The sequence below is a fragment of the Muscardinus avellanarius genome (assembly GCF_963383645.1).
Source record: "Muscardinus avellanarius genome assembly, chromosome: 4".
Classification (NCBI taxonomy): domain Eukaryota; kingdom Metazoa; phylum Chordata; class Mammalia; order Rodentia; family Gliridae; genus Muscardinus; species Muscardinus avellanarius.
The window spans coordinates 121,677,432-121,704,838 of record NC_137789.1 but is presented as its reverse complement, the minus strand read 5'-3'; the positions used below and the strand labels follow the sequence as shown (position 1 = coordinate 121,704,838).

Here is a 27,407-nt window from a genome sequence, read left to right as displayed (position 1 = left end):
AACTCTAGCACTATGAAGAAATGACCACACTGCACATTAATAAACTTATTCTTTCAATAACAAGTCGGTAAAGCATATGTAGAACAATTTCTACTGAAAAATTAAATGCCTTATTATTTGTGCAGTGTTGAAAATTTACTGCAACTCTAATTTCCTTTTTAACACAAACAATGTTTTTAATATACACATATATGTATTCAGTATTCAAGTAAAATTCCCTAACAGTTAATGACATTTAAAAAATGTGCAAATCTGCAAAACTCATTGTAATAGAATGTGTAAGGTCAAAAGGGTGGAACAGCTGACAGCTACTGGATTGAATAAGTGCATCATAAATCTTTAAAGGAAAAAAGAAACCACTTACTGTAGAATCTCAAATTGAAATTTCCTGTGCAGCATTACAAAATATTTTATACTTAATGAGAAAAAAGAAGCTTGCAGGCAGCACATGAAGCATCCGCAGCAGGTATATGATTGAAAACTATGAAAATAAGTGTGAGTTGCTGACTGATGTAGGTACTGATAGCATCTGACTTTTAGCACTGGCCTTGATTACACAGGAGACGGAGCAGTCATTACAACTGAGAAAACGTATTTAATAAATCATTGTCAATTTATGTTTCAAGCCCATTCTTTTGTTGATAGCCTCCACAATTATATGGTTAAGTCATTGTTGTGTGTTTATCTATGACCACATTATTTTTATATCCCTTCATTTGTGGACTCTTAAGATGTTGCGGAAGGTTCATTCCTATACCCCATACTGATTCACTCCTAGCTGCCTTTTCTAGCACCAATATGCTTAAAAAAAAAATGCACAAACAACAAGCAGTGACAGCGGCCAATTCCTCAAATGTCCTGATTAATAACAGTAGCATGCTAAAGAAAGGTGCGTGTAAAGAGCTGGAGATGGTATATGGTCCAGAATCCAGCATAAAATATCTTCCTTTCTGAGCATTCTTTCCATCCCCCTAACCCGAATACATGCATTAGAATGTAGCAAAACCCTTTAGAAACTTCTGTTAGCCAACTGCAAACTCATCTGTTGCCACAAGTGCAAAGGGGTAGGACATGAACCTGTAATTCACAAAGCTCTTCAGCCACTGAAGTTGGTGACAGAACACAAAAGGAAAAATTCCTACGTATACACACCAGTCTGTCTCCACTTTTTATAAAACTGGAATAAAATGGGAAAGTGCCATCTTTATTTATCCTAATTAAATTTTAAATGTCCTTTTGACACAAAAAGGTATATACATAACACAGCTACACAATCTTTTTTCAACTGGACAACAAGTGTCAAAACCCTGTGGATGTATAGGGTAAAACAAGATTGGTCAGGAAAAGAGAATTGTTCCTATAACTGGTAATCTGACACAATGTCCTATTGCCATTAAAAAAAAAAAAAAAGGTCCATGTTCAGTTTATTCAAGTTTGTTTTGTTATTTTATCCCTCTTGATAAAAAAAATCAGACTTTTGTAATTTGTGTATGCTGATCTTCATCAAAAGGTTCGTTCTCTGGATCAGAGTCAGTGGTGTCAGAATATCTATAATGATCGGGTTCATTGTCACTAACGTCCGGCGTTACAGAAGTGGAACTGCTAGCCTCTGGATTTGATGGCTCCTCTACTGTTTTTGTGAAGTACAGCTTCACCTAGGAAAAGAAAATTTACAATGAAAACCCATACTTATGATTAATCTTAAATTACTTAGTGAAATATGCATTTTTAAGATTCACTTTTTTTACTCTCCAAGACATCAAGTTTGTTTGTTTAGTGGTACTGGGGGTTGGAACTCAGGGGCTTTCTACCTCTCCGCAACACCCTAGCCCTATTTTATAATTTATTTGGAAACAGGGTCTCACAAAGTTGCTGAGAGCCTCAGTAGCTGAGGCTGGCTTCGAATCTGCAATCTTCCTGTCTCAGCCTCCCAAGCACTGGGATTACAAGCGTGCACCACCATGCCTGGCAGGACATAATTCAATTTCCCTAATGAAACCATTCCTATGAAGTAAAGGGCATAATATTAGCCCTCTACTTTTAAGATTTTCACTTTAAGAGGAATAAACATGTTTAAAGGGCAACTGTCTTCCAAATGACCCTCTTCTTATTAAGATTTCTGAGTTTCTTTCTTCCTATGTACTAAAAAAATAGATGGGATTTTATACTATTTTTTCTACACTGAGATTTCATCTCACTCCAGTTGGAGTAGCAATCAAGAATACAAATTTTAATAAATGCTTGTGAGGATGCAGCAAAAATACACCCTTAGTGGGAGTCTAAATTAGTAGAGCTACTAAGGAAATCAGTATAAAGGTTCCTCAAAAGACAGTGAAACCACCATATGACCCAACTATATCACTCCTTGGTATTTATGTAAAAGAGTTAAGGTCAGCACACTATAGTAATACATACATACCCATGTTTATAGCAGCACAATTCACAATAGTCAATTTATGAAACTAGCCTAGGTATCCCTCAGTAGATGAATAAAGAAAATGTGGTATATAATACACAATGGAGTTTTATTCAGTCATAAAAAAGAATGAAATTAATGTCACTTGCAAGAAAATGGACAGAACTTGAGAACATTAGGTTAAGCAAAATAAGTCAAAGGTCATATGTTTTCTCTCATTGTAGAAACTAGAGAGAAAAAAAGCACAAACACAGGACAGTGGGTCTCTGCAGGGAGACTAGAGTAAGTAGAGAAAGAGGACCAGAAAGAGGAAGGAGAGAAGGAGAAGAAAGGTACAGGGCATGAAACTGACCAAATTATGTCAGGTACATCTACAACTATGTTACAATGAGTCCAACTATTATAAATACATACAGTTAATACATTTTTTTTCCCCCCGGTACTGGGGATTGAACCCAGGGGCCTCTGAGCTCTACCCCCAGGCCTGTCTTTTATTCTTTATTTTGTTAAGTCGTAGAGGGCCTCACTAAGTAGCTGAGGCTGGTCATGAACCTGCAATCCTCTGGTCTCAGCCTCTCAGGTACTAGAATTACAAGCATGTGCCAGTATGTACGACTCCAATCAAATATTTTTAAAGTAACTACTATTTTTTAAGAAACATTGGATTGAACTCAGGGGCATTCTACCTATGAGCTACATCCCCAGCCCTATTTTAATTTTAATTTTGAAACATGGCCTCACTAAGTTGCAGGGGGCTTCACTAAGTGACTGACGCTGTCCTCAAACCTGTGATCCTTCTATCTCAGCCTTCCAAGTACTGGGATTACAAGCACGCACTATTGCGCCCAGCTCTAGTTTTACGATCACAAAACTCAATTCACAAATGGCTGAATTTCAAAACAATGCTCATCTTACTACCTGTCTCAATGTATTTTTCTGATACTAACAATACTATACAAACATAAAAATACTTATTAGCAATGATGCTTATATCCCTAAAGAATTCACCTAAAGGGGAAAAAAAGTAGGGAAGTTAAAAAGGATCACAGAAGTCTAAACAGTGAATCAATGCAGTCAAAATAACTCAGGAATACCTCAAACATATTAGGTACTTCCACTTTATAGCAAAGAAAACAAAGGCCCAGAAAGGTTAGAGAACTTAGTAAAAGACACATACCTAAGGTCGTGGCTATGGGATTTCGATCAGATCTGACTTCAAATCCCTTGGTTATTCTATCTATAGCCCCTTCTCTATTATTCAAGTCATTATCAACTCTCGTCTAACAATCTACATCTACTTCATCAGTAATCCTTTAAGTTTGTCAAAATGACTGATGTTCCTCAAATATACCACATTCTTGGGGTTTCTGTTTTTATCTACTCATCCTTCTTTTTCTAGATATTTGTATAGCTCACTCCTCTCATTTAGGCCTCTGCTTAAATGTCATCCACTGACCAAGCCTTCTCTACTATCTTAAGCTAAAAATCAACAAGGTTACTCTCTATTATATCTCAATGTTTATAGCTCTTACCATTATATTTGTTTATGGATAACTAAAAACAGAAAGCAATAAAACTAGAGGGGGAAAAAAAACATTTAAAAAGATAATGGTTAGCTGGGTGTGGTGGTGTACACCTGCAATCTTAGCACTTGAGAGGGTGAGACAGAAGGATCACAAATTTGTGACCAGCCCCAGGAATCTCATGAGGCCCTCCACAACTTAGTAAGACCCTGTTTCAAAATAAAAATAAGCTGGGCATGGTGGCTCATGCTTGTAATCCCAGCATTTGGGAGGATCACAGTTCAAGGATAGGCTCAGCTACAACTTAAGTGAGACCCTATTTCAAAATAAGGAACAACAACAAAAAAATATAGGGCTGGGGGTGTCGCTCAGAGGTAGACTACCCCTGGGTTCCATCCCTAGTACAGCAAATAAATAAACAAAGAAACAAACAAATAAACAAACAAACAAACAAACAAACAAACAAATAAAAACTACAATAGGGCTGGGTGTTATAGCTAAGAGGTAGAATGCCTGGGGTTCAATCCCCAGTACCACAAACACAAAGAAAATAGTTAAGAAAAAATGTAGACTTAGAGAAACCTGTGGATTCTAAAAGGAACTTTTAAACAAAAGAAATTTCAGATCCAAAAGCATTTAACATTAGATCTATTTTTATTTTTAAAACGTGTAGTCCTCCCTCTCCATTTTAAGTATTACTGGCAATATTCTTATGCTTATCAGCTATTGTTAGGTTTGTTACTTGTTATAAAAATAGAATGACAAAAATAAGAAATAAAAAGAGGTATGTTAAAAGGAAGCAGAGAAAAATAAAGTAAAATAGGAAAAAGAAAAATGGCAAATAACCATTTGGGAATGTTTACAAGTCAGATTATTTTAACCGGAAGAATTCTTATCTGTAAGTAGAAATACTTATGTACATACACACACTGCATATAGACAAAAATGAATAAAGTCAAATTCTAGGACAACATGAAGAAGTAGAAACAGGTTTAAAAGGGGGAGAATGGGACGACAAACAGAAAATGCCTTTCAGAGAAAATGAGCTGAAGCTAAGGCTGGAAATATGCGAAGCGCAGCCATGTGAAGATTGGGGGAGGCTGGGTGCAAAGGTCCAGGGAGAAGAAAAAGAAGTGGAAATGCGGGAGGCAGAAGGGTAGCAGTTTGCAGAGTGAAACAATGCTCCGTGAATGAATCTCGGGAACAAGGAGAAAATGCAGCTACAGCAGGCGTAGGAGGCAGCTTGTGCTAAGTCATACAGGTCCTTGTAGTATACACAAGGTCTTTAAAAATGTTAACAGGAGCGAAACAATCATCTGTTTTTAAGATCATTCTTCGGCTTGAAAATAAGCTGAAAGGTAGAAAAGAGTGGAAGTGGCGAGAACATCCCAGGGAACTGCTCCCTGAGGACCGAGCGCCCTTCCGTTTCTCTCTCCCCCATCCCTGCTTCATCCTTGACCCTTTTCCACATCTCTACCTCAGATTTCACCAAACAAGAAAAAAGGCTAGGCAAAGGAAAAATAAGAGGTTTTGTGAGTCTGTGTGCATTCCACTACTTCATTAGAAACTTACAGGCTGTTGCTACATACATATTCCTTCTAAATAGCACATAAATTTAATTTGAAAAATGAACCAAACAAGTTCTTCAGCTATACACCTCGGATAACACATACACACCTCCATACACACAAATATGCACACACATGTCACCATCAACACCCCAAAATGCCCTTTAGCTGACCTTAAAATTTGGAGAAAAATAGCGGTTGGCCTTGTCTTTATTTGCTTTGTCAAGATCATTTTTTGTTAAAGTAAGTACTAGATATTCCTTGTCATTATCTGCACGTTCTATACTGCAAATACTATCAATTTCTTGATCACATAGACTTCCATTTTCTACTCTTTCTGAGGTTTCCTCTGGTCCAGGTATGAAGAAGGTATTTACCCAAAAGTGAAACATTTTGTCCTAAAAAAAAAGAAGAAATGACTAATTTTTATAGTTTAATAAAGAAGAATATATCACCTATATAAAACATTTATCTCAAGAAGTCAATAATATAATAATTTATATATTACTTAATATTTGAATAAAGGTAAACACAATCTGTGGGTTATCTTCTTTACTATGATTTTTCTTTCATTTAAATTTTAGACCAATGAAAAAGGAAATCCTATAGAGGAGCAAACAAGGCAACCTAAAGGAGGAGAAAGGAGGGGGGAAGAGGAAAATCTCTAAAACACACAATGTACTTAAACATTGAAGTCAACTCACTAAGCCAAGCAAGGGAAGGAGGGACGGGGAGGGAATGGGGTGGGAATTGGGTAGGGGTTAAATCAGTGATGTGTACATGTATATACACACAAGTTTTTTACCCCAATATGATGTATGAATGTAATACACCAATAAAAAATTAAAAAAAATTTTAGACCAAGCTGGACATGGTGGCACACCCTTGTAATCCCAGCATTTGGGAGGCTGAGACAGGAGGATCTGGGTTGGTAGATAGGCCTCTGCTACTTAGTGAGACCCTTTGCAACTCAGTAAGACCCTGTTTCAAAATAAAGAATAAAAAAGTTGGGCTGGGGGTACAGCTCAGAAGTAGAATGCCTCTGGGTTCCATCCCCAGTACCGCAAAAATAAATAAATAAATGAATAAATAAAAAGAGATAAATTTTAGACCAAGCTGGGCATGGTGGCACACACTTGTAATCCCAGTACTTGGGAGGCTAAGACAAGAGGATTGCAGGTTTGTGGCCAGCTTCAGTTACTTAGTAGGCCCTCTACAACTTAGTGAGATGCTGTTTCAAAATTAAGGATAAAAAATAGGGATGGGGTGTAGCTCAGAGGTAGAATGCCCTGGCTTCAAGCTCTTGTTCCAGAAAATAAATCAATTACTTTAGACCAAGAATATATCTCATATAATAACTTACTTTTATCTAAAATCATAAGTATTTCTTTTCTAGTTCAATAATAGCTTTACCCATTAAGTACCAAACTTTCAATTCTGCAAATATTGCATGAAGATGACACGGATGCATTAGAAAGGCTGGAAACCATAACCTAAGAGCCCATGTATATTATATTAATTAACATTAGCATATAATTATACACTATATACTCTTATTTACATTTTTATAGGTGGTCCACTCTAAAACAATGGATTAAGGGATAAAATGGGTTATAAAATGTTTATGTGTGAGTAGGCATAAGCAAAATTCAGATACTTTTACTTTAATAAAATTTTTGGAAGATTAATACAACTTCCCTCAGCCATTCTTACATGACCATGTACGCTTGAAAACATTCAGAACAAAATGGGGCGCAGGGGCTGAGCGACATGTAAGCCTGTATGATCATCGACAGCTGATATGCAACCTTGTGACATCTGGTACCTTACACTACCACTTAAAGCTTCTATTCCAATTAATCTTCACATTTTCTAATTTCTTCTCAGTGAACTAACCATTCATTTAAAGAGGATTATAATTAAGTGGGGATATGTATACAATCTTTAATACTTTTTTTTTTAATACTGGAGATTGAACTCAGGGGCATCCTATTTCCAAGCTATCCCTCCAGACCCCCTTTTTAAACTTTTTAAATTCTGAAACAGGGTCTCACTAAGTCCCGAGGTTAGCCTCAAACTTGCAATCCTCCTGTCTCAGCCTTCCAAGTACTGGGATTACAGGCATGCACCACCACACCCAGCTAATCTTTAATACTTTTGCAAAATTTCTTTGCATAAACCAAGTTAAGGAAAATTATCAGCGTATTACAATGCCTATTTATCATTCTATTTATCACTGTAATTTTTTTTGCCACAATAAGAAAATAATCTGCAGATCTAACAGAAAATAAGTCCTAGTTCATTAAATGTCAGTCATAAAATACATCTTTTAATTTTTCTTTACAGAATGATTTCTGCCTGACCAAAGACGTTAAGCAAAAGTTTTGAGGTTAACTCTTCAAGTTATGGTTCTTTTAATAATTTTCCAAATAAAACTAAAGTACAAACCTTTTTTAGCATCTTGTTCTGTTTGTGGAAGAACTCTACTTTGATGTCACCACACACAGGCAATGGTTGAGGGAACTCAAAGTACATGAACTTGTCTTCTCGTCGGGTGGGTCCTGAATTGGAGGAATATATCTTCACCTTTAGCTGGCAGACCACAAACTGAGGATCTGCATGGTTAAATACATACTATTATCATTTCACAGGAAATGCCTTCAGCTGTCAAAATTTCAAGAACTATTTAGTAATCTATTATCATCAGTATACAGAAAAATGGCAACTGCAATAAGTTCTCCTGATCTATAATGAATTGATGGAAATAAATTAGGTCAAAAAAGTACCTTCTATTAGTGGCATGTACCTTCTATTAGTGGCATGAAAGTCAATTACTAGCTCATGAACCAGTCCCAAGATTAGACTCCTAGTAGTATATTAATGCCAAGACTTTACATTAAAATTATGCTAAAACTCCTAATCCAAATTACTTTCAGTATAAAAAATATTTTAAGACTTTTTGGCATATTTATGGACTACATGAATGGTTACTTTAAAAACATATTTACTAGAGTATTTTAAACACATGTGCCCAAAATAAAAAATAAGTAGTCCATATTTTTTCTTAAAGGTAAAAAAATGACCATTGTAAGAAACAGAAAGAAATTTGAGATGTCTGCAAAGAAATGCAGCAGACCAAGTGAAGACTGCAGTTCTACCTCCCTCCTTCCCCAAATACTCCATTTTCATTAACAACCATCTTGGCTTTGCCCTATTTTAAAATAACTAGTTAGCAATTCAACTAAAAAGTGGTCAAGGGTGGGAAAGAAAAGATTCATGTTTTATTTTATAGATCTACTCATAAATTCACTTATAGCTAATGCTATTAATGACAGAAACAAAAGACTAATAAATGTTAAGATCCTATGACTTTAAAACTTCAAACTACCTAAATAATTTGACAAAGCCTAACTCATTTGTAGTAACAAATAAAAAAACAAAAGTCTATTGATTAACCTTAGGAGATAAAAAGTGGGTCTTGAAGGAAATATGCCAAGATATACAGAAATATAAGCTTGTATAAAGTATATGAGAAATATATATATATCACAGACATAAAATCTCAGCACCAAAAGGCATTATTATGCTTCAGGATGAATAAAGCCTCACATTTCTATTAATGTGATTAATGACAGAACAAGGCAAAGGCAACCAAGCTAAATAAAAGTCCCTGTTTACTGAACATCTACTAGCTTACCCACGTAGTACCTAAAGTAATAGCAGCAACCACATAATAGGATGCGTGATAAAAACGTGGAGTTATTTTGTCTTACCATGAGAAAAAGTAACCCCAGAAGGGAAAGTAACACCCAAAAGGGAACTGCTACACCAACAATCTGCCAATACACTTCACTTTTTGACTTAAAGGTTCAAAGTGTAATGAGCTATTTTCTTTATGTAATGCTGGGAAGGCTAGCTTCAACAAGCAAATGAACAAGATGTCATTTCAGAGCTGTGACTAATTAATCAGGATGAAAATGCTTTATAATCTAATATTAAACTTCATAAATTCAGAATTTGGCAGTACTGATTTTAGGATTTATAAAAGAAAACAATATAAGCCAGATCTTCTTTATAATACAAATTTCACATTTTAGATAGAAAAGGCATAACATATCGTAAGTCTAACATTAGTATAATTCTTTTGACTTGTAAGACACAAGTGTGTGTGGGGGCGCAGGGGTGTACTGGAGATCGAACAGAGACATTCTACCTCTAGGCTACATCCCCAGCCCTATTTTATTCTTCAATTTTGAAACAGGGTCATGCTAAGTGGTTGAGGGCCTAAGTTGCCTTCAAATCTGCAATCCTCCTGTCTCAGCTTCCCAAGTAGTGAGATTACAGGTGTGTGCCACCACACTCAGCTTCTAAGATACAGTTCTGATATGTATGCCCTTTTATATGGTCATGTCCTAAATAAATGACAAGAACTATATTTAATAAAATCAGAACTAAATTTCCTTGGAGAGACACACACGCACACACACACACACACATTTACACATATATAGATAATATCTACATGCGTATGTACATATATCATAGAGAAAGAAGAGAAATATTAATAATCAAGTAAGAAAAAGCTGCTATCCCTGACAACTTGGCAGAAGTTATTTTTCCACCATTACTTTTGCTTTCCTCATGGATCCCTTCTTCCTCCTGAACTAGCTGTCCTTCCCCTTGTCTCCATCAACACTCTCTGCTTTACTCCCAGCTTTCCTTCTCTAAGCTCCACACCATATTTGAGGGAAGGGCTAATTATTTTTTCTTATTCTTCCCAAAATATTAGACATTCTCTCTCACCTAGATTCGAACCAACACCCTAGTACTCGCTGAGTATTTTCTCGTGAAAGTTAACCTTCACCAGACTGAAAATATGTTTAAAACCAAAACATTAATATTCATGTCCCCAGATCTCAAAGTAACTTTTCTTTCTTCTCCTTTCTGTGAATTATCTACCTGAGAAGGATCAAAACTTTGATACAAACTTGGATGCAAACAGCAAACTAAAACCAAACCCCATTTGATTGTACTAGCACACCTGGCTTATGGTAAGTCACACGAGAAAATTTCCTTTCCACTATCTTTTCCTTCTGTAATTACAACTTTCTACACAACTATCCTCAAAATATAGCTTAACATCTAGTATTGTCATGACACTATAGCACTTCATGCATTCCCTTCCCGTTCTGTTCTGTTGTCATTATATCTTTTGACGAGTTCATTTCCTTCTGAGCTGCCTGGGATATTTCCTTCAGATGTAATCCCCATCTAAACTGTGCTTTCTCCAGTGTTCAGTAAATAGCTGGTGGACTTCCATCATGAAATTGTTTAACAACCTCCCAAACAACCTACCTACCTATTTCCCTCCCTCTCTGAGACTGAACCCAGGGGCATTCTACTGCTGAGCTATATATACCCTCAGCCCTGTACATTTTTTTTTTTTTTTTTGGTGGTACTGGGGATGGAACCCTTCTACCTCTGGGCTACACACCCAAACCTGTTTTATATTGGATTTAGAAACAAGGTCTCTTAAGTCAGCGAGGCTGGCTTTGAACCTGTGTGACCCTCCTCTTTCCGCCTCCCAAGCAAGGGTGGGGGGGATTACAAACCTGTGCCACCAAGCCCAGCTCCATTTTTTTATTTTGAAACAGTCTCACTAGGTTGCTGAGAGTCTCACTATGTTGCAGAGGTTGACCTTAAACATGTGATCCTGCTTCAGCCTCCCAAGTACTGGAATATCAGGTGTGTACCTCCATGCCAGGCCCCAAAACTTACTTTTAGTGAATATACCACATTTAACAAATGAAAAGTTTACTTTCACCAGACTTAAAACCAAAATATTGAGCTGGAAATGGTGGTGCACGCTTGTAATCCCTGCGCTTGGGAGGCAGAGGCAGGAGGATCATACTGGTTCGAAGTCAGCCTCGCTGGCTTAAGAGACCCTGTTTCCAAATAAAAATATAAAAAGTAGGTCTGGGAGTGTAACCCTGAGGTAGAAGGGCTTCCAGGAACCCCAGTACCACCACCACACACACACAAAAAAAAACCCCAAATATTAATGTCCTCAAATTCATTTGACTAATTCAGTAACAGCACTAAATAATAGAAAATCATAATGTAAATAGGAATCATAAAAATTAGGAAAGATGAAAAATATTTCAATGGTTAATAATGTTAAGTCTGGGCTGGGCATGGTGATGCACATTTGTAATCCCAGCATTTAGGAGGCTAAGAGAAAGAGGGTTGCGGCTCGTGGACATCCTCAGCTACTTAGTGAGGCCCTTTGCAACTCAATGAGACCCTGTTTCAATATAAAGAATAAAAAATAGGGCTGGGGGTGTAGCTCAGAGGTACAATACCCCTGGGTTCCATCCCTAATACTGCAAATAATAATTTTATGTCTGGAAATATAAATGCAGTATTGTGAGACCAGGAAAACAAAATAGTACTTAAAAATAGGCAGGCAAGGTAGAAATGACAAGAAATCACTGCTAGAGATGCCAACGTGAAAACAATTTTAGGAGATAAGACACTGCACTGAATGTTCTCTCTTCCTTATTATATCCATAATTATGTCCACTTGGCTCTTACACCCATATCTATATTATAGTAGGACTTGAGTTTTTGCTTCCTTTTCCTTCTTCCTCTATCAATCTGTTAAGTTTCCACATTAATCACCTCCAACAGCCTATTACCTTGCAGCCAGCAACTTTATGCAACTGAGATGAAAGAAAGTATTAGTAAGTATTAATAAGTAGAAGCTTTTAACATGCTGTATTAATAAATCTATGGTCTTTGACAAAGTTGCTCTTGCTCTTAGAACACTGGTGATGGTAATCATGCCTATTTGACAAAAATAAACAACATCAGAAATTAATTTTCTAGGCATACACTAATTTATAGATAGAAACATTTGAATTACATTAATATTTTCAAGAAGCAAAGCTTAAAGCAAAAACTAAAATTACTAACATTATAAATATGACTGAAATAATATTAGATGTATTAAAAGAAATGAAGTGATATCCAGAAATTACAAAATTGTCTAAATACTAATAAACTTCTTAAATTTAAGAATACCAAGTTCCAATATTATAAAACTGTTACAGAAAAGAAAAACAGCCTGGTCTCTTTAAGGCTGGATAATAAATACTTCCTCCTTTTATTCTCTCTTGATTTACTTCTTTGGGTCTAGATATTAAGCTTCCTATCATAAGCTTCCTATCAGTCTAGCTAAGACTCCAAGCCAAGAATAGCAGAGAAGCAGAATAAAGTTGGAATGGCTGGCTAAGGCAGAGGGAGAACTGAATTAAAGACAGACATCAATGACATGATCTGTACTTATCCAGAAGTTTCAGATTTCAAGATCTCTCCATTTATTCGATGAGCCCATTCAAAGAAGGGTAGCTGTGTGCCTGGGGTTGCACAGTGCATTAATGACTAATCTAGGGTTGGAACTAAGCTCTAAAGCCAGTTTTCCCCATGTACTAACTCTTAATCTTCACTCACTCTGCTTGAGCGTGCGGCTGTGTCTTATCACTTCTTCCTTTCCTTTTCACTGCCTGTCATTGTAAATGTAAATATCTAGTCTTCCTAAGATGAAAAAATGGGTCCCTAGCCCCAAGACCAGTGAACTGATGACACCTGCTACCATTCTCACGCTAAACCTCTGATAAGGCAGGTTTTTCAGTCATCTGCTCAGAATATGGGCTGTAGTTACTGGTTATAACAGAACATTTTCTTCATAAATATAATTTGGCTTTCAGAACATTAAAAACCATGGCCACTGACTTCCTCAGCCCAATGAGCTGACCAATGGAGCATTTAATTAATTCAGATTCCTCAGAAATATAGTCTCCTGCTTAAATCTTAAGTGTGGTATTTTTCTTCTAGATTTTATATGGACTTCTAGATATGCCAGGCCAAGTGTTCCCATGTGAAGGATGAGCATTTAGAGCACTTACTGCAAGTTCCGCCACTGAACATTGGAATAGTTTCAAACATCATCTTGTGAAACAACAGTGCCACTGGTCTATAGTCCAGATGATTCTTTAACAGGTAGCTATAATAATACACATAGCGCCTCTGACTGGGGATAGTTACTCCCTGGGGAACAAAAAAAACAAGAACAAAAAAAAAGGAGAAGCCAAATTCAAAAGAAAAATTCCATTATACTTATTTCACTAAATTGCTATGATAATGGGTTGTACCCATTAAAAAACATAAACACATGAAAAATTTGACCTTAGTGATTAATATTTAAATCCAGTTTCACAAAAGAATAAATCAGAGCAACAGCAATACAAAGGAAAATATTAGAATTATGTTTCTTTCTGAAAATACAATTATCGTAACACTTCATTTATTCAAAGATCATAAATATGCTCTGACCCATGAACCCAGTAAACAAAGGTTACTGTATATCCTAAATAACTGGCAAAGACCTTTGCACTATAGCTATATGCTCTTTAAACTTAAAGCCCCCACAAAGATTTACAGACTCATATCAAACACACAACTAGCCAGGTGTGGTGACTCATGCTTGTATTCCCAGTACTTGGTAGCTGGAGACAGGAGGATCACAGGTTCAAGACCAGCCTAAGCAACATAGTGAGCCCTGTTTCAAAAATAAAGAATAAAATAGGGCTGGGGGTAATAGTTCAGAGGTAGAATGCCCCTGGGTTCAATTCCCGATACCACAAAAAATAAATAAACCCCACAACCACTCACAAACTTATTTACCTACTTTTCTGGCAAAGGCATATCAGAATCAGCAAATAAACAGGGGCATATTGCCTTTAAGAGGCTGAAACAGTGGTAGCAAAAAAAAAAAAAAAAAAAAAAAAAAGAGATGATGCTGGCTTTAGAGTCCAAAAAAACAGAAGTGTACAGTCATAAATTCATAAATGAATACACTAACAGAGTTCCTTTAAAGATGCCTCTGTGTTATATGCATCTCTTTGTTGAAAAAGTAGAAAAAATAAAGTGTTTCAGAAAATATTAAGTCTTACAAATGCTTAAAATATAATTCATCTGATACTTAAAAAGGGGATTCTGAGTTATCTAGACTTTCTATTACATAACATGACTTAAATTTCAACTAATCAAATAATAAACAATATTAAGAAATATAACAGTTAAAAGTTACTTGTAGAAAAATGATTAAAGTATACTCAAGTAGAAACAATTCACAATATTTCTCTAACTTTTTCTGGCATCTATACTTCCCCAGTGTGTTAGAAATTCACAAATATCCTTCTTCCCCCTATGAGAGGGCATAAAGCATATTTATGTGAATTTAAAAACAGGTATGCTGAATGTCAAGTGTAGAAAGATCCACTACAATACTATTAGTTATCAGTACATTTTTAAAGGTTAGCATGATTTCAGTCTGCGATCCCACCTCACACAAACTGCTGAAAATGGATATTAAACCATTTGAAATTATGACAAATGACTTTAGATTTTGGCCACAATATAAAGACCACATCTTTTATAGTCAGAAGATTTGGATTTTAATGCTTACAGCCAAAACAAACATAAATTTATTTTCTCAGGAAACTAAGAAAAATAGTATGTACCCTTCCTTTTTAACAGGTTCAAACACCAATGCAATTACATGAAAGCATGCTAAACCTACAAATGATACATAGCTAACAGTTATAGAGAATATACCTGCACTTAAAATATGATTTTAGAATAGCTATAATTTTATTCCTATGTATTTTTCTTAGAGTAGTAAAGTAGCAACACTTTGAATAACTGTAACAAAAAGTATCCTGAAAGTTTAAAAATGTTTTAACTTAAGAGCACTTTTTTTGGAGGGGGGGGTGTACTAGGGATGGAACCAAGGGGCATTCTACCTCTGAGCTATACCTTCAGACCTCCCCCCTTTTTTAAAATTATTTTTTATTTTGAAACAGGGTCTCACTGAGTTGCAAAGGCCTCACTAAGTAGCTGAGGCTGGCCGCAAACAGTGATCCTCCTGTCTCAGCCTCCCAAATGCTGAGATTACAAGCGTGTGCCATGATGCCCAGCATGCACCACAATTATTTAACGCATCTTTGGCCAGCAAATTTAGTCACTCCTGATTATCAAGATAAAGAACTGTTGAGGGAGGAGACAGCAGACAGAAGATGGCTGGGAAGGATACTTTTTTGAGTCATGAGAACTGATAACCTAGTAAAAAATATTAAATAACTTTAAAAATTTTTACATTGAATGTAAGTCTAAAAAGAAGACAAGGTTGTCAGGTTATTAATTGCTGAGATTTAATAGATGAGAGATATTTTCTCTTTATTTCTATTTTTTGTATACATTTGTATGCAATAATAAAAGTTATTCAAAGATTTAATTTTTTTCAAGTAGCAAGTGACTGGTTTATCAATAATGCAAGTATTTATATTCTTGGTTCCTCCTTACCAGAAAGGGCTAAGCAAACATGGGAAGACTACATGAATCTCCTAGCTGTCAACATTGGGCAAACCAGCTCAATGAAAATTACAAACTTCAGAACTTCAATTTTTCCTGCTAAAAGAAAACATGACTGAGAGACAGTCATGATATACATAGGATTACAGAAGAGAAGAAACTCCAACACTGGACAAAAGTCTAGTCAGAAAAGTGGGGTTCAGAGATTGGTATACTGGCAGCATATTAACTACCAGGCACTCCTGTGTGTGCAGGCGTGTGCGTACACACACACACACACACACACACACACACACACACACACTCTTATACTGTTAAATTGCTACAACCTAGATTTTGACTCAACCACTCAGTATATTAGTCTTGACTTTCTGTGACCTTTCTATTTCAGTTTCTTTCCTTCCTTCCTTTCCTTCCTTCTTTCTTTGCAATAGACAACTGATTGTCAAGCCTTTGACTTATTCTCCAATCTACCTTTTATACCACCTTTTAAACTATAAGATTAGTCATATTACCAATTAATTTATATATTAAATGGTATCCTAGTGCCCACCCAAGTGAGAAATATTCATTATACACTATAATTCAATGACATATAGCACCAATCTCTTTTTCCCATTGTACCTCTCAAATTCCCTTGCTCTTACCATAATTAATTTTAGACAAACTCTTTAATTTTCCCTAAATTTTACTTTCTGGTTTTCTCTCTCTCTTTTTTTTTAAAACGATCACATTGCCGGGCGTGGTGGCGCACGCTTGTAGTCCCCAAGCTTGGGAGGTGGAGAGAGGAGGATCGCACAGGTATGAAGCCAGCCATGCTGGCTTGAGAGACCCTGTTTCCAAATTTAAAAAAAAGTATAAAAATAGGTCTGGGAGTGTAGCCCGGAGGTAGAAGGGTTTCCAGGAACCCCAGTACCACCAAAAAAAAAAAAAAAAAAAAAAAACCCAAAACCAAAACCAAACAAAAACAAACACCTCACATTAAGACAAAAGGATACGCATACAGTCACCCAATAAATTTTACATTATTTTCTAATACCTGGAACTTTTTTTTTTTTTTTTGTGGGTCTTGGGATGTTCAACCCAGGGGCATTCAACCTCCGAGCTACACCCCCTGCCCTATTTTTTATTCTTTATTTTGAACCCGGGTCTCACTGAGTTGCAGAGGGCCTCACTAAGTAGCTGAGGCTGTCCACGAACCGTGATCCTCTGGTCTCAGCCTCCCAAATGCTGGGATTACAAGCGTGCGCCACCACGCCCAGCTTACCTGGAACATTTTTAAGGTTACTACTGCTACACTATAATTTTATCTCCTTTATCACACTTAACATCTTGTTTTTCCTTTTCCCTCTCTCTTCTGTTTTCCCTTGATTGGCTTTAAATGAAATGTACTGATTGGAATTTTCATATCACCAATGCTTGGATGTATAAATGATTTACTGTTTCTTGCTGAGTGCAGTGGCAGAAGGATCATAAATATAAGGTCCACCTGAACAACTTAGTGAGACTTTCTTTCAAAATAAAAAGGGCTTGTAAATACTTGTAGATATTGTAGATGTGAAATTTGTAAGACATAGTGAACTGTATATTTTATATATCAATAAAATGTTTTTATTCTAAAAAAAAAAAAAAAGGCTGGGGATTTAGCTTAGTGGTAGAGTACCTCTGGGTTCAATCCTCAGTATGCAAAAAGAAAAAAAAAATGTTTACTGTTTCCTAATTCATTCACTCATTGATTCTTTTTAATAATTTCTAATATAAATGTATTTCCTCACTGACTCAAAAGTTTCTATGCAGACTTGAATTAAAATTATAATCACGGAATGGGTTTTATATAATTTCTATTCCTGAGGGATTTTTCTGTAGATGGTCTAATTAATTATAAATCTTAATAACTGTTTTGTAGATGCCTGAAAAAAAGACTTTTTATAGGCTTATCTTATTATCTAAACCATGTATATAACTTATTTTGTGCCTCCTTTAAGTATATTAAAGACCCTACTACCATTGCTTTTCTATCAATTTTTTCTTCATTTTATCATCTTTTGCTTAATACACTTTAATATTAGTTCAGCTCATGAGCTCGTAACTGCTAAGTGTCCACATGGAATATACCCTGTGTTACTACAGAATGACATTTTTGATCTAGCTTTTTATTTTCAAGGGTATGTAAGATGCTGAGATCCCATCATCTGCTTTTGAAATGTACATTTTCCTGATATTCCTTTTTTTTTTTTTTCTTCCAGTATTGGGGATAAAACCCAGGGGCATTCTACCTCCAAGCTACACCCCCAGCCTTATTTTTTGTTTATTTTGAAACAGGGTTTCACCGAGTTGCAGAAGGCCTCACTAAGTAGCAGTTAAAGCTGGCCACGAACCTTAATCCTCCTGGTCTCAACTTCCCAAATAATGGAATTACAAGCATGCACCATCACGCCTGGCTTCCTGATAAAACTTTAGTCAACCATATATTTTTCTTTCTTTTTTTAAATTATTTTTTCATGTGTGTGTGGTACTGGGGGTGGAACCCAGAGGCTTTCTACTTCCGGGTTATACTCCCATACCCATTTTATATTTTATTTGGAAACAGGGTCTCACTAAGTTGCTGAGAGCCTCACTAATTAGCTGAGGCTGGCTTCAAACCTGCGCGATCCTCCTGTCTCAGCCTCCCAAGCGCGGGGATTACAAGCATGCGCCACCACGCCCGGCATTAGTCAACCATATATTTTTAAGCCTCAATTTCTTTATGTAAATCTCTTACATGTGATTAATCTCTTTAAAAAGACTTATAAGCCTAAGTTACACAGAGCTTTTAGACCTATAAAAATATCAGAATACCCAAAATACAAACAATAGATGCTGGCGAGGATGTGGAGAAGTGGGAACTCTTAAGACATTGTTGGTGGGATTGCAAGAAGAAATTCAAATGGCCAACAAATGCATGAAAAAATGCTCAACATCACTGGCAATCAGAGAAATGCAAATCAAAACTACCCTGAGTTTTCGCCTAACTCCAACTAGAATGGCAATCATTCAAAACACAACAACAGATGCTGGCGAGGATGTGGAGAAATGGGAACTCTTAAGACTTTGTTGGTGGGATTGCAAATTAGTGCAACCACTTTGGAAAACAGTATGGAGAATCCTCAGAAGAATGGGAACAAATCTACCATTTGATCCAGCAATACCACTGTTGGGTCTACCAAACTAATGCATGTGTATCTATGTTCATAGCTGCACAATTCACCATAGCCAAACTATGGAACCAGCCAAGATGTCCATCAACAGATGAATGGATTACAAAACTGTGGAATATGTACACAATGGAATTTTACTCAGCCATCAAAAAAAACTCAATTACATCATTTTCAGGGAAATGGATGGAACTGGAGGACATTATGCTGAGATTAGTCAGTCACAAAAAATAAGAAATCAGATGCTTTCCTTAATATGTGAGAGTTAGGGAGAATTGGGTAATAGGAGGAACTCTAGATGAAAAAGAAAATCCTATGGAGGAGCAAACAAGACAACCTAAAGGAGGAGAAAGGAGGGGGGAAGTGGAAAACCTCTAAAACACACAATGTACTTAAGCATATCGAAGTCAACCACTAAGCTGAGCAAGGGAGGGAGGGAAGGGGAGGGAATGGGGTGAGAACTGGGTAGGGGTTAAATCAGTGATGTGTGCATGTCTCTACACACAAGTTTTTTACCCCAATATGATGTATGAATACAATGCACCAGTAAAAAAAAAATCAAGAAAAAAAGTATCAGAATATCACCTTAATGCCACAACAAAGATGTTTGTCCATATTCTGTACACTAGTACTCTCAGATCACCTTCTCTAAGATAAAGTAACAATAAAGATTGCTTAGTTAAGAGTAATTTTCTCTTTTAGCAAACTTTTCATTGTCACTTCTAATGTTTTAACATAACAGAGTTTGCTTGATACTTTGAAACCTGTTTCAGAAGGACTGCAATAAGATTATTTTAAGTAACTCAACCAAGGAAGAAATATGACTCTTAAAAATGACTATTATAACAACACACACTAATTGTTACTGTAGCTACCTGCCAAAATTCTATACACATTCCTAACACTACTTCAACTTTACAAGATAGATATTATCACCACTATTTTAAGGATAAGAAAATAGTCTCATTGTACAAAAAATTACCTAACTGAAAATCAGAATCTGAACCTAAACATAAATGAGTCTAAAATTTTACTTGTGCCCTGGCATACTACCTAGGTGGTTTGAATAAAGTAATAACCTCTTAGAGCTCTTATTTTTCCCATCTATGACAAATCTCCAAAGTTTAAAATATTATCATGCTTCAGTTCTATGAAGCTAATGAGTTACATATTAAATACAGCTACATGATCCATAGAATCCTTGAGAATGTGGAACGGGTAAGCAATATTTTTTCCTCTGCCCAATATCACTCCTTGATTTTTCTTTGAGAAACTATTATTCTTCCTGTAGTATGAGAATAATAGATCTTTATTCTTTAGCTTCAGATACATGACCCAAGCAGAAAATTCCATTTCTTGGTCAGAATGTTAGGTTCAGAAATGGGGATACACGCAGCCCAGGGAAATCAGAACCCAACCTAGAAGTTTGTTTTTTTTTTTATTATATCATCCTTCTCTTCTTGTTTCAGTTGATAAAACAGAATGCAAACCAGAAGCTACTAGGAACAATAGCTTGCCATTACTTGTCTGAACATAAGTATACAAAGGAAGAGAGAAGAGAGGAGGGGAGGGAGAGAAATTCTTGATACCTATTGAGTATCTGCAGCCAGGCCAGGTCTTTTAGGTTATATAAGTCAATAAAAGTCTCCTTTTGGTCAAGCTTACTTTGAGTTGGATTTCTCTGATTTGAAACTGAAAAAGTCCTCATATATTATAAATCAACTAGTTTTTTGGTTTTTTTTTTTGTTTGTTTTTTTGAGTGGTGCTGGGGACCGAACCTAGGAGTGTTCTACCTCTTAGTTATACCCCTGACCCCTATTCTATTTATTTTGAAACAGGTTCTCACAAAGTTACTGAGTTACCTGGAATCTGCAATCCTCCTGTCTCAACCTCCCAAGTACCGGGGTTACACAATTACCACATCTAGCTATTTTTTCCTTTTTTAAATTTCAGTTCCTACTTTGGGGACCAAAATAATAAAGAAAAAAGAATTGCATAGCAGAATCTAGTATAGTAAAAAGAACATTGGGCTTGAGATTAGGAGACATGGTTTTGAATTATTTGATGGATTATGACAGGATAAATTGGTCTTTATAGCTCTATTTTTATAATTTGTAACAGAATGGGTTTGAATTAAATAATTGCATGTCCTTTAAGGTATAAAAATTCTATAGTTTAATGAACTTATGGATTGGATAGCAAGTTTAAATAGCATGTATCACAAAAACACATTTCAAAACAGGAAAATTAATGTGTTAGGAAAATAAGAATGTTACACTAGAAGTTTTTTTAAACTAATGATAGTAAGTATAGCTTATGTGTTTTAAATAATAATCTGATTATGAGATTAGGTCATAAAATTAATTCCCCCCAAAACCTGAAAAATTTCCTTTTCTTGAGATCCTTCAAAATGAACATTAATACTAGAAGATTTAAATTCTCATTAAAGACAAGCTTGATTAACTCATGTGCAGAGTTCAACTTTTTCTCTAATAATTGATTTGAAAACGAAGAAAAAGAAAATTGAAAGCGGCTCAAAATTTTCTCCTTGAAGTTTAATCAAAGAAAGTAAACAGGAATGCTCACTTTACCTGCCACTATTCTGTTAAGTTGGGAAGGGAGACAAGGCAAAAAGAAAACAGAGATTTTAAGTAGGTTTGTCATATACTCGAAGTTAGCCTCTTCAAAGATTCAGGAATCCCTCCAAAACACATGCTTCCCAGCATCTTTACTATGTCTAAATTCTTTTTCACAGTTCACAGGAAGTATGTGAATTACCTTTCAGATGCAGACTGTATGGGGCAGAAGGCATCAAACCTCACTGCTGCCCTACAGCTGACTTTCTTACCAGGAAAAAGAACCCTGCTGATGACTGCTTTGGATAATTTGCCACTTTCATAAATCAAAATAGCAAATATACAGATGCATGACGCCTGGGAAGTATAATATAGCTGCATACTTATAATGTATTGAATACAAGATGGAAGGGGCCTTCCCTCCCTGGAGCAGTTATGTCATGCTCAGGACATTTCCTTTAAAAGAGGCATCAATTGTTTGACTTTTGCTCTTATATAAATGTCACAATAAGCCAGGTGTGGTGGTGCATGCTTGTAATCCCAACATTTGGGAGTCTGAGACAGAAGATTCGCAGTTCGTGGACAGCCTCAGCTACTTAGTGAGGCCCTCTGCAACTTAGTGAGACCCGGCTTCAAGATAAAGGATAAAAAATAGGACAGGGGGTGTAGCTCGGAGGTCAAATGCCCCTGGGTTCCATTCCCAGACCCCCCCCCCCAAAGTCACAATAATATAATTTTCTTCAGCTTCTTAATGTTTCTACACAATTAAAGGATATAAGTTAAAAAAAACATTTAAGGCAGTTTTAATAAAATTAATCCTACACAAACTACAAATTAGATAAAATGTATCCATTTCCTGTAAAATTTAGTTACAAAAATGGAAATCCACAGGCTCCCCAATAATGAAATATTGATGAGAAGTAGATAAACTTATTAACAGATGTTTTAAAGCTTCTTTGAATAATTAACTAGATTTATTATGAGATACTTATCAAGGAGAATTTTATAGCTGTGTAATGTCTTTATCATGCTTAGCTAAGTGTTCATATGATGAAATCAGTTATTCATAAAAGGTTAAAAATAAATTATTTCACTAGTTATCTATCCAAATATATGATATCTGTGAAAGTTTTAAGACAAACTGCAAAGATTTTAAGGAAATCTACATCATACTTCTAAGACCAATAGCCTCAATCTGTCCTCATTCTTAAACCAGGAGTCATTAAATGCTCCAGCATTTGTAAAGGATATAAAGTGAGGACCTTTCAAAATAGAGCTACTTTATTATCTGCATTATCTAACCTTTCAATTAAGCCTATCCAAAGATTAATTATTCTGAGCTGGGTGTGGTGGTGCATCCTTGTAATCCAGTACTTGGTAGGTTGAGACAAGAGGATCGTGGGTTCAGGTTCGTGGCCAGCCTCTGCTACTTACCGAGGACCTGTTTTGAAATTAAAAAAAAAAAAGGGCTGGGGGGTGGAGCTTGGAGGCAGAATGCCCCTGGGTTCAATCCCAGTATAAAAAAAGAAAGATTAACTATCCTGAACAGTCTCAATCTCAAAATCCTTTTGCAGTTCCAGTTTGTGAATTTGATAATATAAAAAGATATTTAACAATGTGGCAAGAGATCAAATTTTACTCTGAATGCTTGTTAACTGTTTTGGTAATACTGATCATACTTAACCTGCTGGGACTTGTTTTTGTCTTTTTAAATTAAGGGATAAGCTCAGTGTGGTGGTACACACTTGTAATCCTGGCACTTGAGAGGCGGAGACAGGAGGATTGTAGGTTCAAAGCCAGACCTGGCAATTTAGCGAGGCTTTCAGCAACCTAACGAGACCCTGTTTCCAATTAAGAAATAAAATTGGGTTAGGGTGTAACTTGGAGGTAGAATGAATGCCTCTGGGTTCCATCCCTAGTGCCAAAAAAGTAAATAAATAAAGTATAGTGATAAAAGGCAGATGTGCATTAAAAGACTCAGTTTGGTCCTATTAATGATTCATCTAAAATATGGTCTAGGTAATATTAATTAAATGATCTAAGTACAGTAGATCATGGTGATTTGATTCTAAGGTGCTAAAAGTACTAAACTCAGCTAAATTACTTAACTAAGTTTTAATATCATGTAACAGCTAAATGTGAGCATTTTACCTAGTACATTCTTAATAGGTCATACAGATCTCCATTTTCCATTTACTATTAGCCATCACCGGTTCACCTGGGGGAGAAGCCAACCTGTACAGGATTAGAGGACACGCAGAGACTCAGGCAGTTCCACTGGCGGCAGTAGGTATTACTGCTTATCATACTCTGGCATTCACAGTTTACCTATCTTTTCACTGGGGCCCCACTTCACAATATCTCAGCAGGCTTCCTGCCATTTCAAACCTTCTGTCCTTACCTCTACAGAGAACAGAATTGACAATGTTAACAGATTGTGATGGCTAAATATGTTCTGACAAATTAAAACACATCCTCACTTTTTATTATGAAGACTTTTCGTGGATCTAATTTGAACAGGAAACAGAAAATAAAATATAAGGAAGTTTAAGTGCCCTTAGGTTTTATTCTTATCCCTGAAATGGAAGATGCAATACCCCAAGTGCTACTTACATGGCAAGTTCTCACCAACAGCAGCATATAGCCAATTATTCAGAAGTACCTTTATCAGATGGGGTATGTGTGCATGTGTGTGTGGGTATGTGTAAGAGAAAGGGAATAGGGAGAGACAGCGCAGGTGAGAACACAGGATAGGAAAGACTAGACTGTTACCAAACCCTGTTTACTCCAATCCCAAATCCTTGAGTAAATTACCCCAACAGGCTAATGACTAATGCCAACAAACAAGAGCCACACAGTAGAACATGAGGAAGGCAAGTCTGTAGCTTAGAAAAAGCCAAACATTTTCTGCTTGTGCAGGAGTAAGACTATTTTAAGTACTTTCTGCCAGATAATTTCATCCATTAAAAAAAAAAAAATGGTGATTTTCTCTAAAACTATGGAGCAGGGCATGAAAGGCCTGGAAGTACCACTTCCCTTCAGCATATCATTTCTTGGTGTCGCCAGCTACTAGTTTTCATCAGATGCATGCCTAGCGACACAACCAATGAATAAATGCCTGTTTTGAAGATATTTTGGGGAACTTCAGGGAATATTAACATTTTCAAAATGGTAATGTTTGTTTGTCAAAAAGAGAGTAAAAAATAACTTGTCTTGAAGAAATTTCTACGTTCCTTAAACCGACAGCACACCTCAAGGTCTAGCAGTGCATCTGGTTCTGCTGTACCTGAAAAGACAAGCCACGGTCAATCACTGCTTCACTCCTCCATATGCACCGGTGTGGCAAGATTCACAGTAACCCCAGAAGTTATCTACTACTGTGAGAAACATTCTACTGCTTCTCGAGTGCCAAGCTTTGAATCACAGCCTGTGTAAGATCTGTCATGAGAAAAATCACTTCTGTCCAAGTTGCCAAATTCATAAACGCCAGGACTTTCAATCAAGAGTTTCTCAAGAGATTTTTGTCAAGAAATGGAGCAACCATGAACTTCTTTGCTACAGACAAGTTTGGAAGATAAATTCTACAACCAGATACTGCTGCTTGCTAAATAAAATACAAACTCTTTAAAAGTGTTTTACTCTTTAACTTTAATCTAAAATCTGGGATCATAATCTTTCCCTTCCTAACATAGCATTAATGATATAGATCTTGCCAAAAATGATCTCATTCATTTGAAAGCAAAGAAAATGATATAACACGAATTTATCTGAAGAGTCTTAAGGAACACATTTCTTTCCCCCCTTTTTTTTGGGGGGGGCAGGTCTGGGGATGGAATCCAAGGGGCATCCAACCTCCAAGCTACACCCTCTTCCCTATTTTTTAAAATTCTTTATTTTGAAACAGGGTCTCACTAAGTTGCAGAGGGTCTCACTATAGCTGAGGCTGTCCACAAACCGCGATCCTCCGGTCTCAGCCTCCCAAATGCTGGGATTACAAGTGAGCGCCACCACGCCTGGTTAGGAACACATTTCTTGACACAGCCTACTTTCTAATAAGCAAAAGAATCTATACATTCCATTTGGTCTTTCATTTGTGAGCTAGGGTTTTCTATACCTGTTTTCTCCCAAAACAAAGTCAAAACTGACTAGATACCAAAGATGACATATAAAAGTTACAAAGATAATAGCATAGTTCTACTATTATTTTAAGGTTCATTTTACATTCTCTATATTTTTAAAGTTTCTGTTGAATTAAAAATGATAAGCAAATTTTTATGTTTATGTAGTATTTCCCTACCAAACATAAAACTTATGGCTTTTATCAGATTTTTTAAAGCACAGTTTAAGAGCCCTTATTTATTTATTTATTTATTTATTTATTTATTTATTTATTTATTTTGGTGGTACTAGGGGTAGAACCCAGGGCTTTTCTACCTCCGGGCTATACTCCCAGACCTATTTTATACTTTATTTGGTAACAGGGTCTCACTAAGTTGCTTAGAACCTCACTAAGTAGCTGAGGCTGGCTTTGAACCTGTGCGATCCTCCTGTCTCAGCCTCCCAAAGTGCTGGGATTGCAAGCGTGCGCCACCACGCCCAGCAAAAGCCTCTAGTTATTAAATCTAGTGTACTGGCTCAGCATGCAACCTATGTTACTTTATATTTTCTTTTTTAGCTGATTTCTAAGATTCAGTTTTGTAAACTATCACCAATAAATATTCTGGCATTCCTATATATAACTCAAAAAGTCACAAAGAGAAAAACAAGGATGAGGAAGAAGTACAGCAACCTGGAATTAATGTGACTACATAGCTTAAAATGATGAATATGACATCCATTTCTGTTCTGAAGTTGAATTAAGAAACTGGCTTAACTTGGAGGAGAACTGGCCCGATTATAAAAAAAAATCACTAAAACTAGAATAAATCTTCACATAATGTAATGTCTCCCTCCCTATAGTTCTCTAAATGAATTTTCCATCTTTCTGGAGTATACTGGTTTTCTCCTTCTTGGAGAGAGAAATGTATCATGTTTCCCTCATACTTGCCATCCAAAGAAATAAATCTGTTAAAAATCCTTGTATATGTTCTCAAGAGTTTGGTTTTTGCATTCAAATGCACTACCAAGTTAAATTTGTCATTGATTTTCAAGTTACTAATTTTCTAAATTATTGAAAAATCTTTAATCTATGGCTCTATTTTACATTCACATAATTATTTCAAAACCTTTTATTCTCAAGCAAGCTTCAGAAATAGCAAGGCTTACTTCAGATTACTATGCTTTTTTTGGAAATGTTTCATAAGGATTTTTATGAGACCAAATATGGAGTACAATTCATAGGTGAGATTTTAGCATGATGAGAAGATGACAGCAGTGGTCAGAAAAATTAAAGGAATCTGTTGTTTGTTCATACAGAAGTTGAGGTAGAAATTCAAATTAAAAATTTTTTAAAAAGCCGGGCGTGGTGGCGCACGCTTGTAATCCCTGCGCTTGGGAGGCAGAGACAGGAGGATCGTGCAGGTTCGAGGCCAGCCGCGCTGGCGTAAGAGACCCTGTTTCCAAAAATATATATAAAATAGGTCTGGGAGTGTAGCCCAGAGGTAGAAGGGTTTCCAGGAACCCCAGTACCACCAAAATAAATAAATAAATAAATAAATAAATAAATAAATAAATAAATAAATAAATGAATGAATGAA

At 36.1% G+C, this 27,407-nt stretch overlaps 1 protein-coding gene across 2 annotated transcripts in view; it reads right to left on the bottom strand.

The window, feature by feature from the left end:
- Positions 1-1,369: 1,369 nt before the first annotated feature.
- The window catches only part of PTEN (phosphatase and tensin homolog), a gene marked incomplete at its 5' end in the record, with an annotated part of 83,059 nt that continues 57,021 nt past the window's right edge, over positions 1,370-27,407 (bottom strand). For both annotated transcript variants that reach the window (XM_080694492.1, XM_080694493.1), the window contains 4 exons: positions 1,370-1,655; positions 5,681-5,905; positions 7,956-8,122; positions 13,475-13,616. In XM_080694492.1, the coding sequence (XP_080550618.1) occupies positions 1,470-1,655; positions 5,681-5,905; positions 7,956-8,122; positions 13,475-13,616 (720 nt within the window). In that variant the 3' untranslated portion in view covers positions 1,370-1,469. The remainder of the gene's footprint in view (positions 1,656-5,680; positions 5,906-7,955; positions 8,123-13,474; positions 13,617-27,407) is intronic.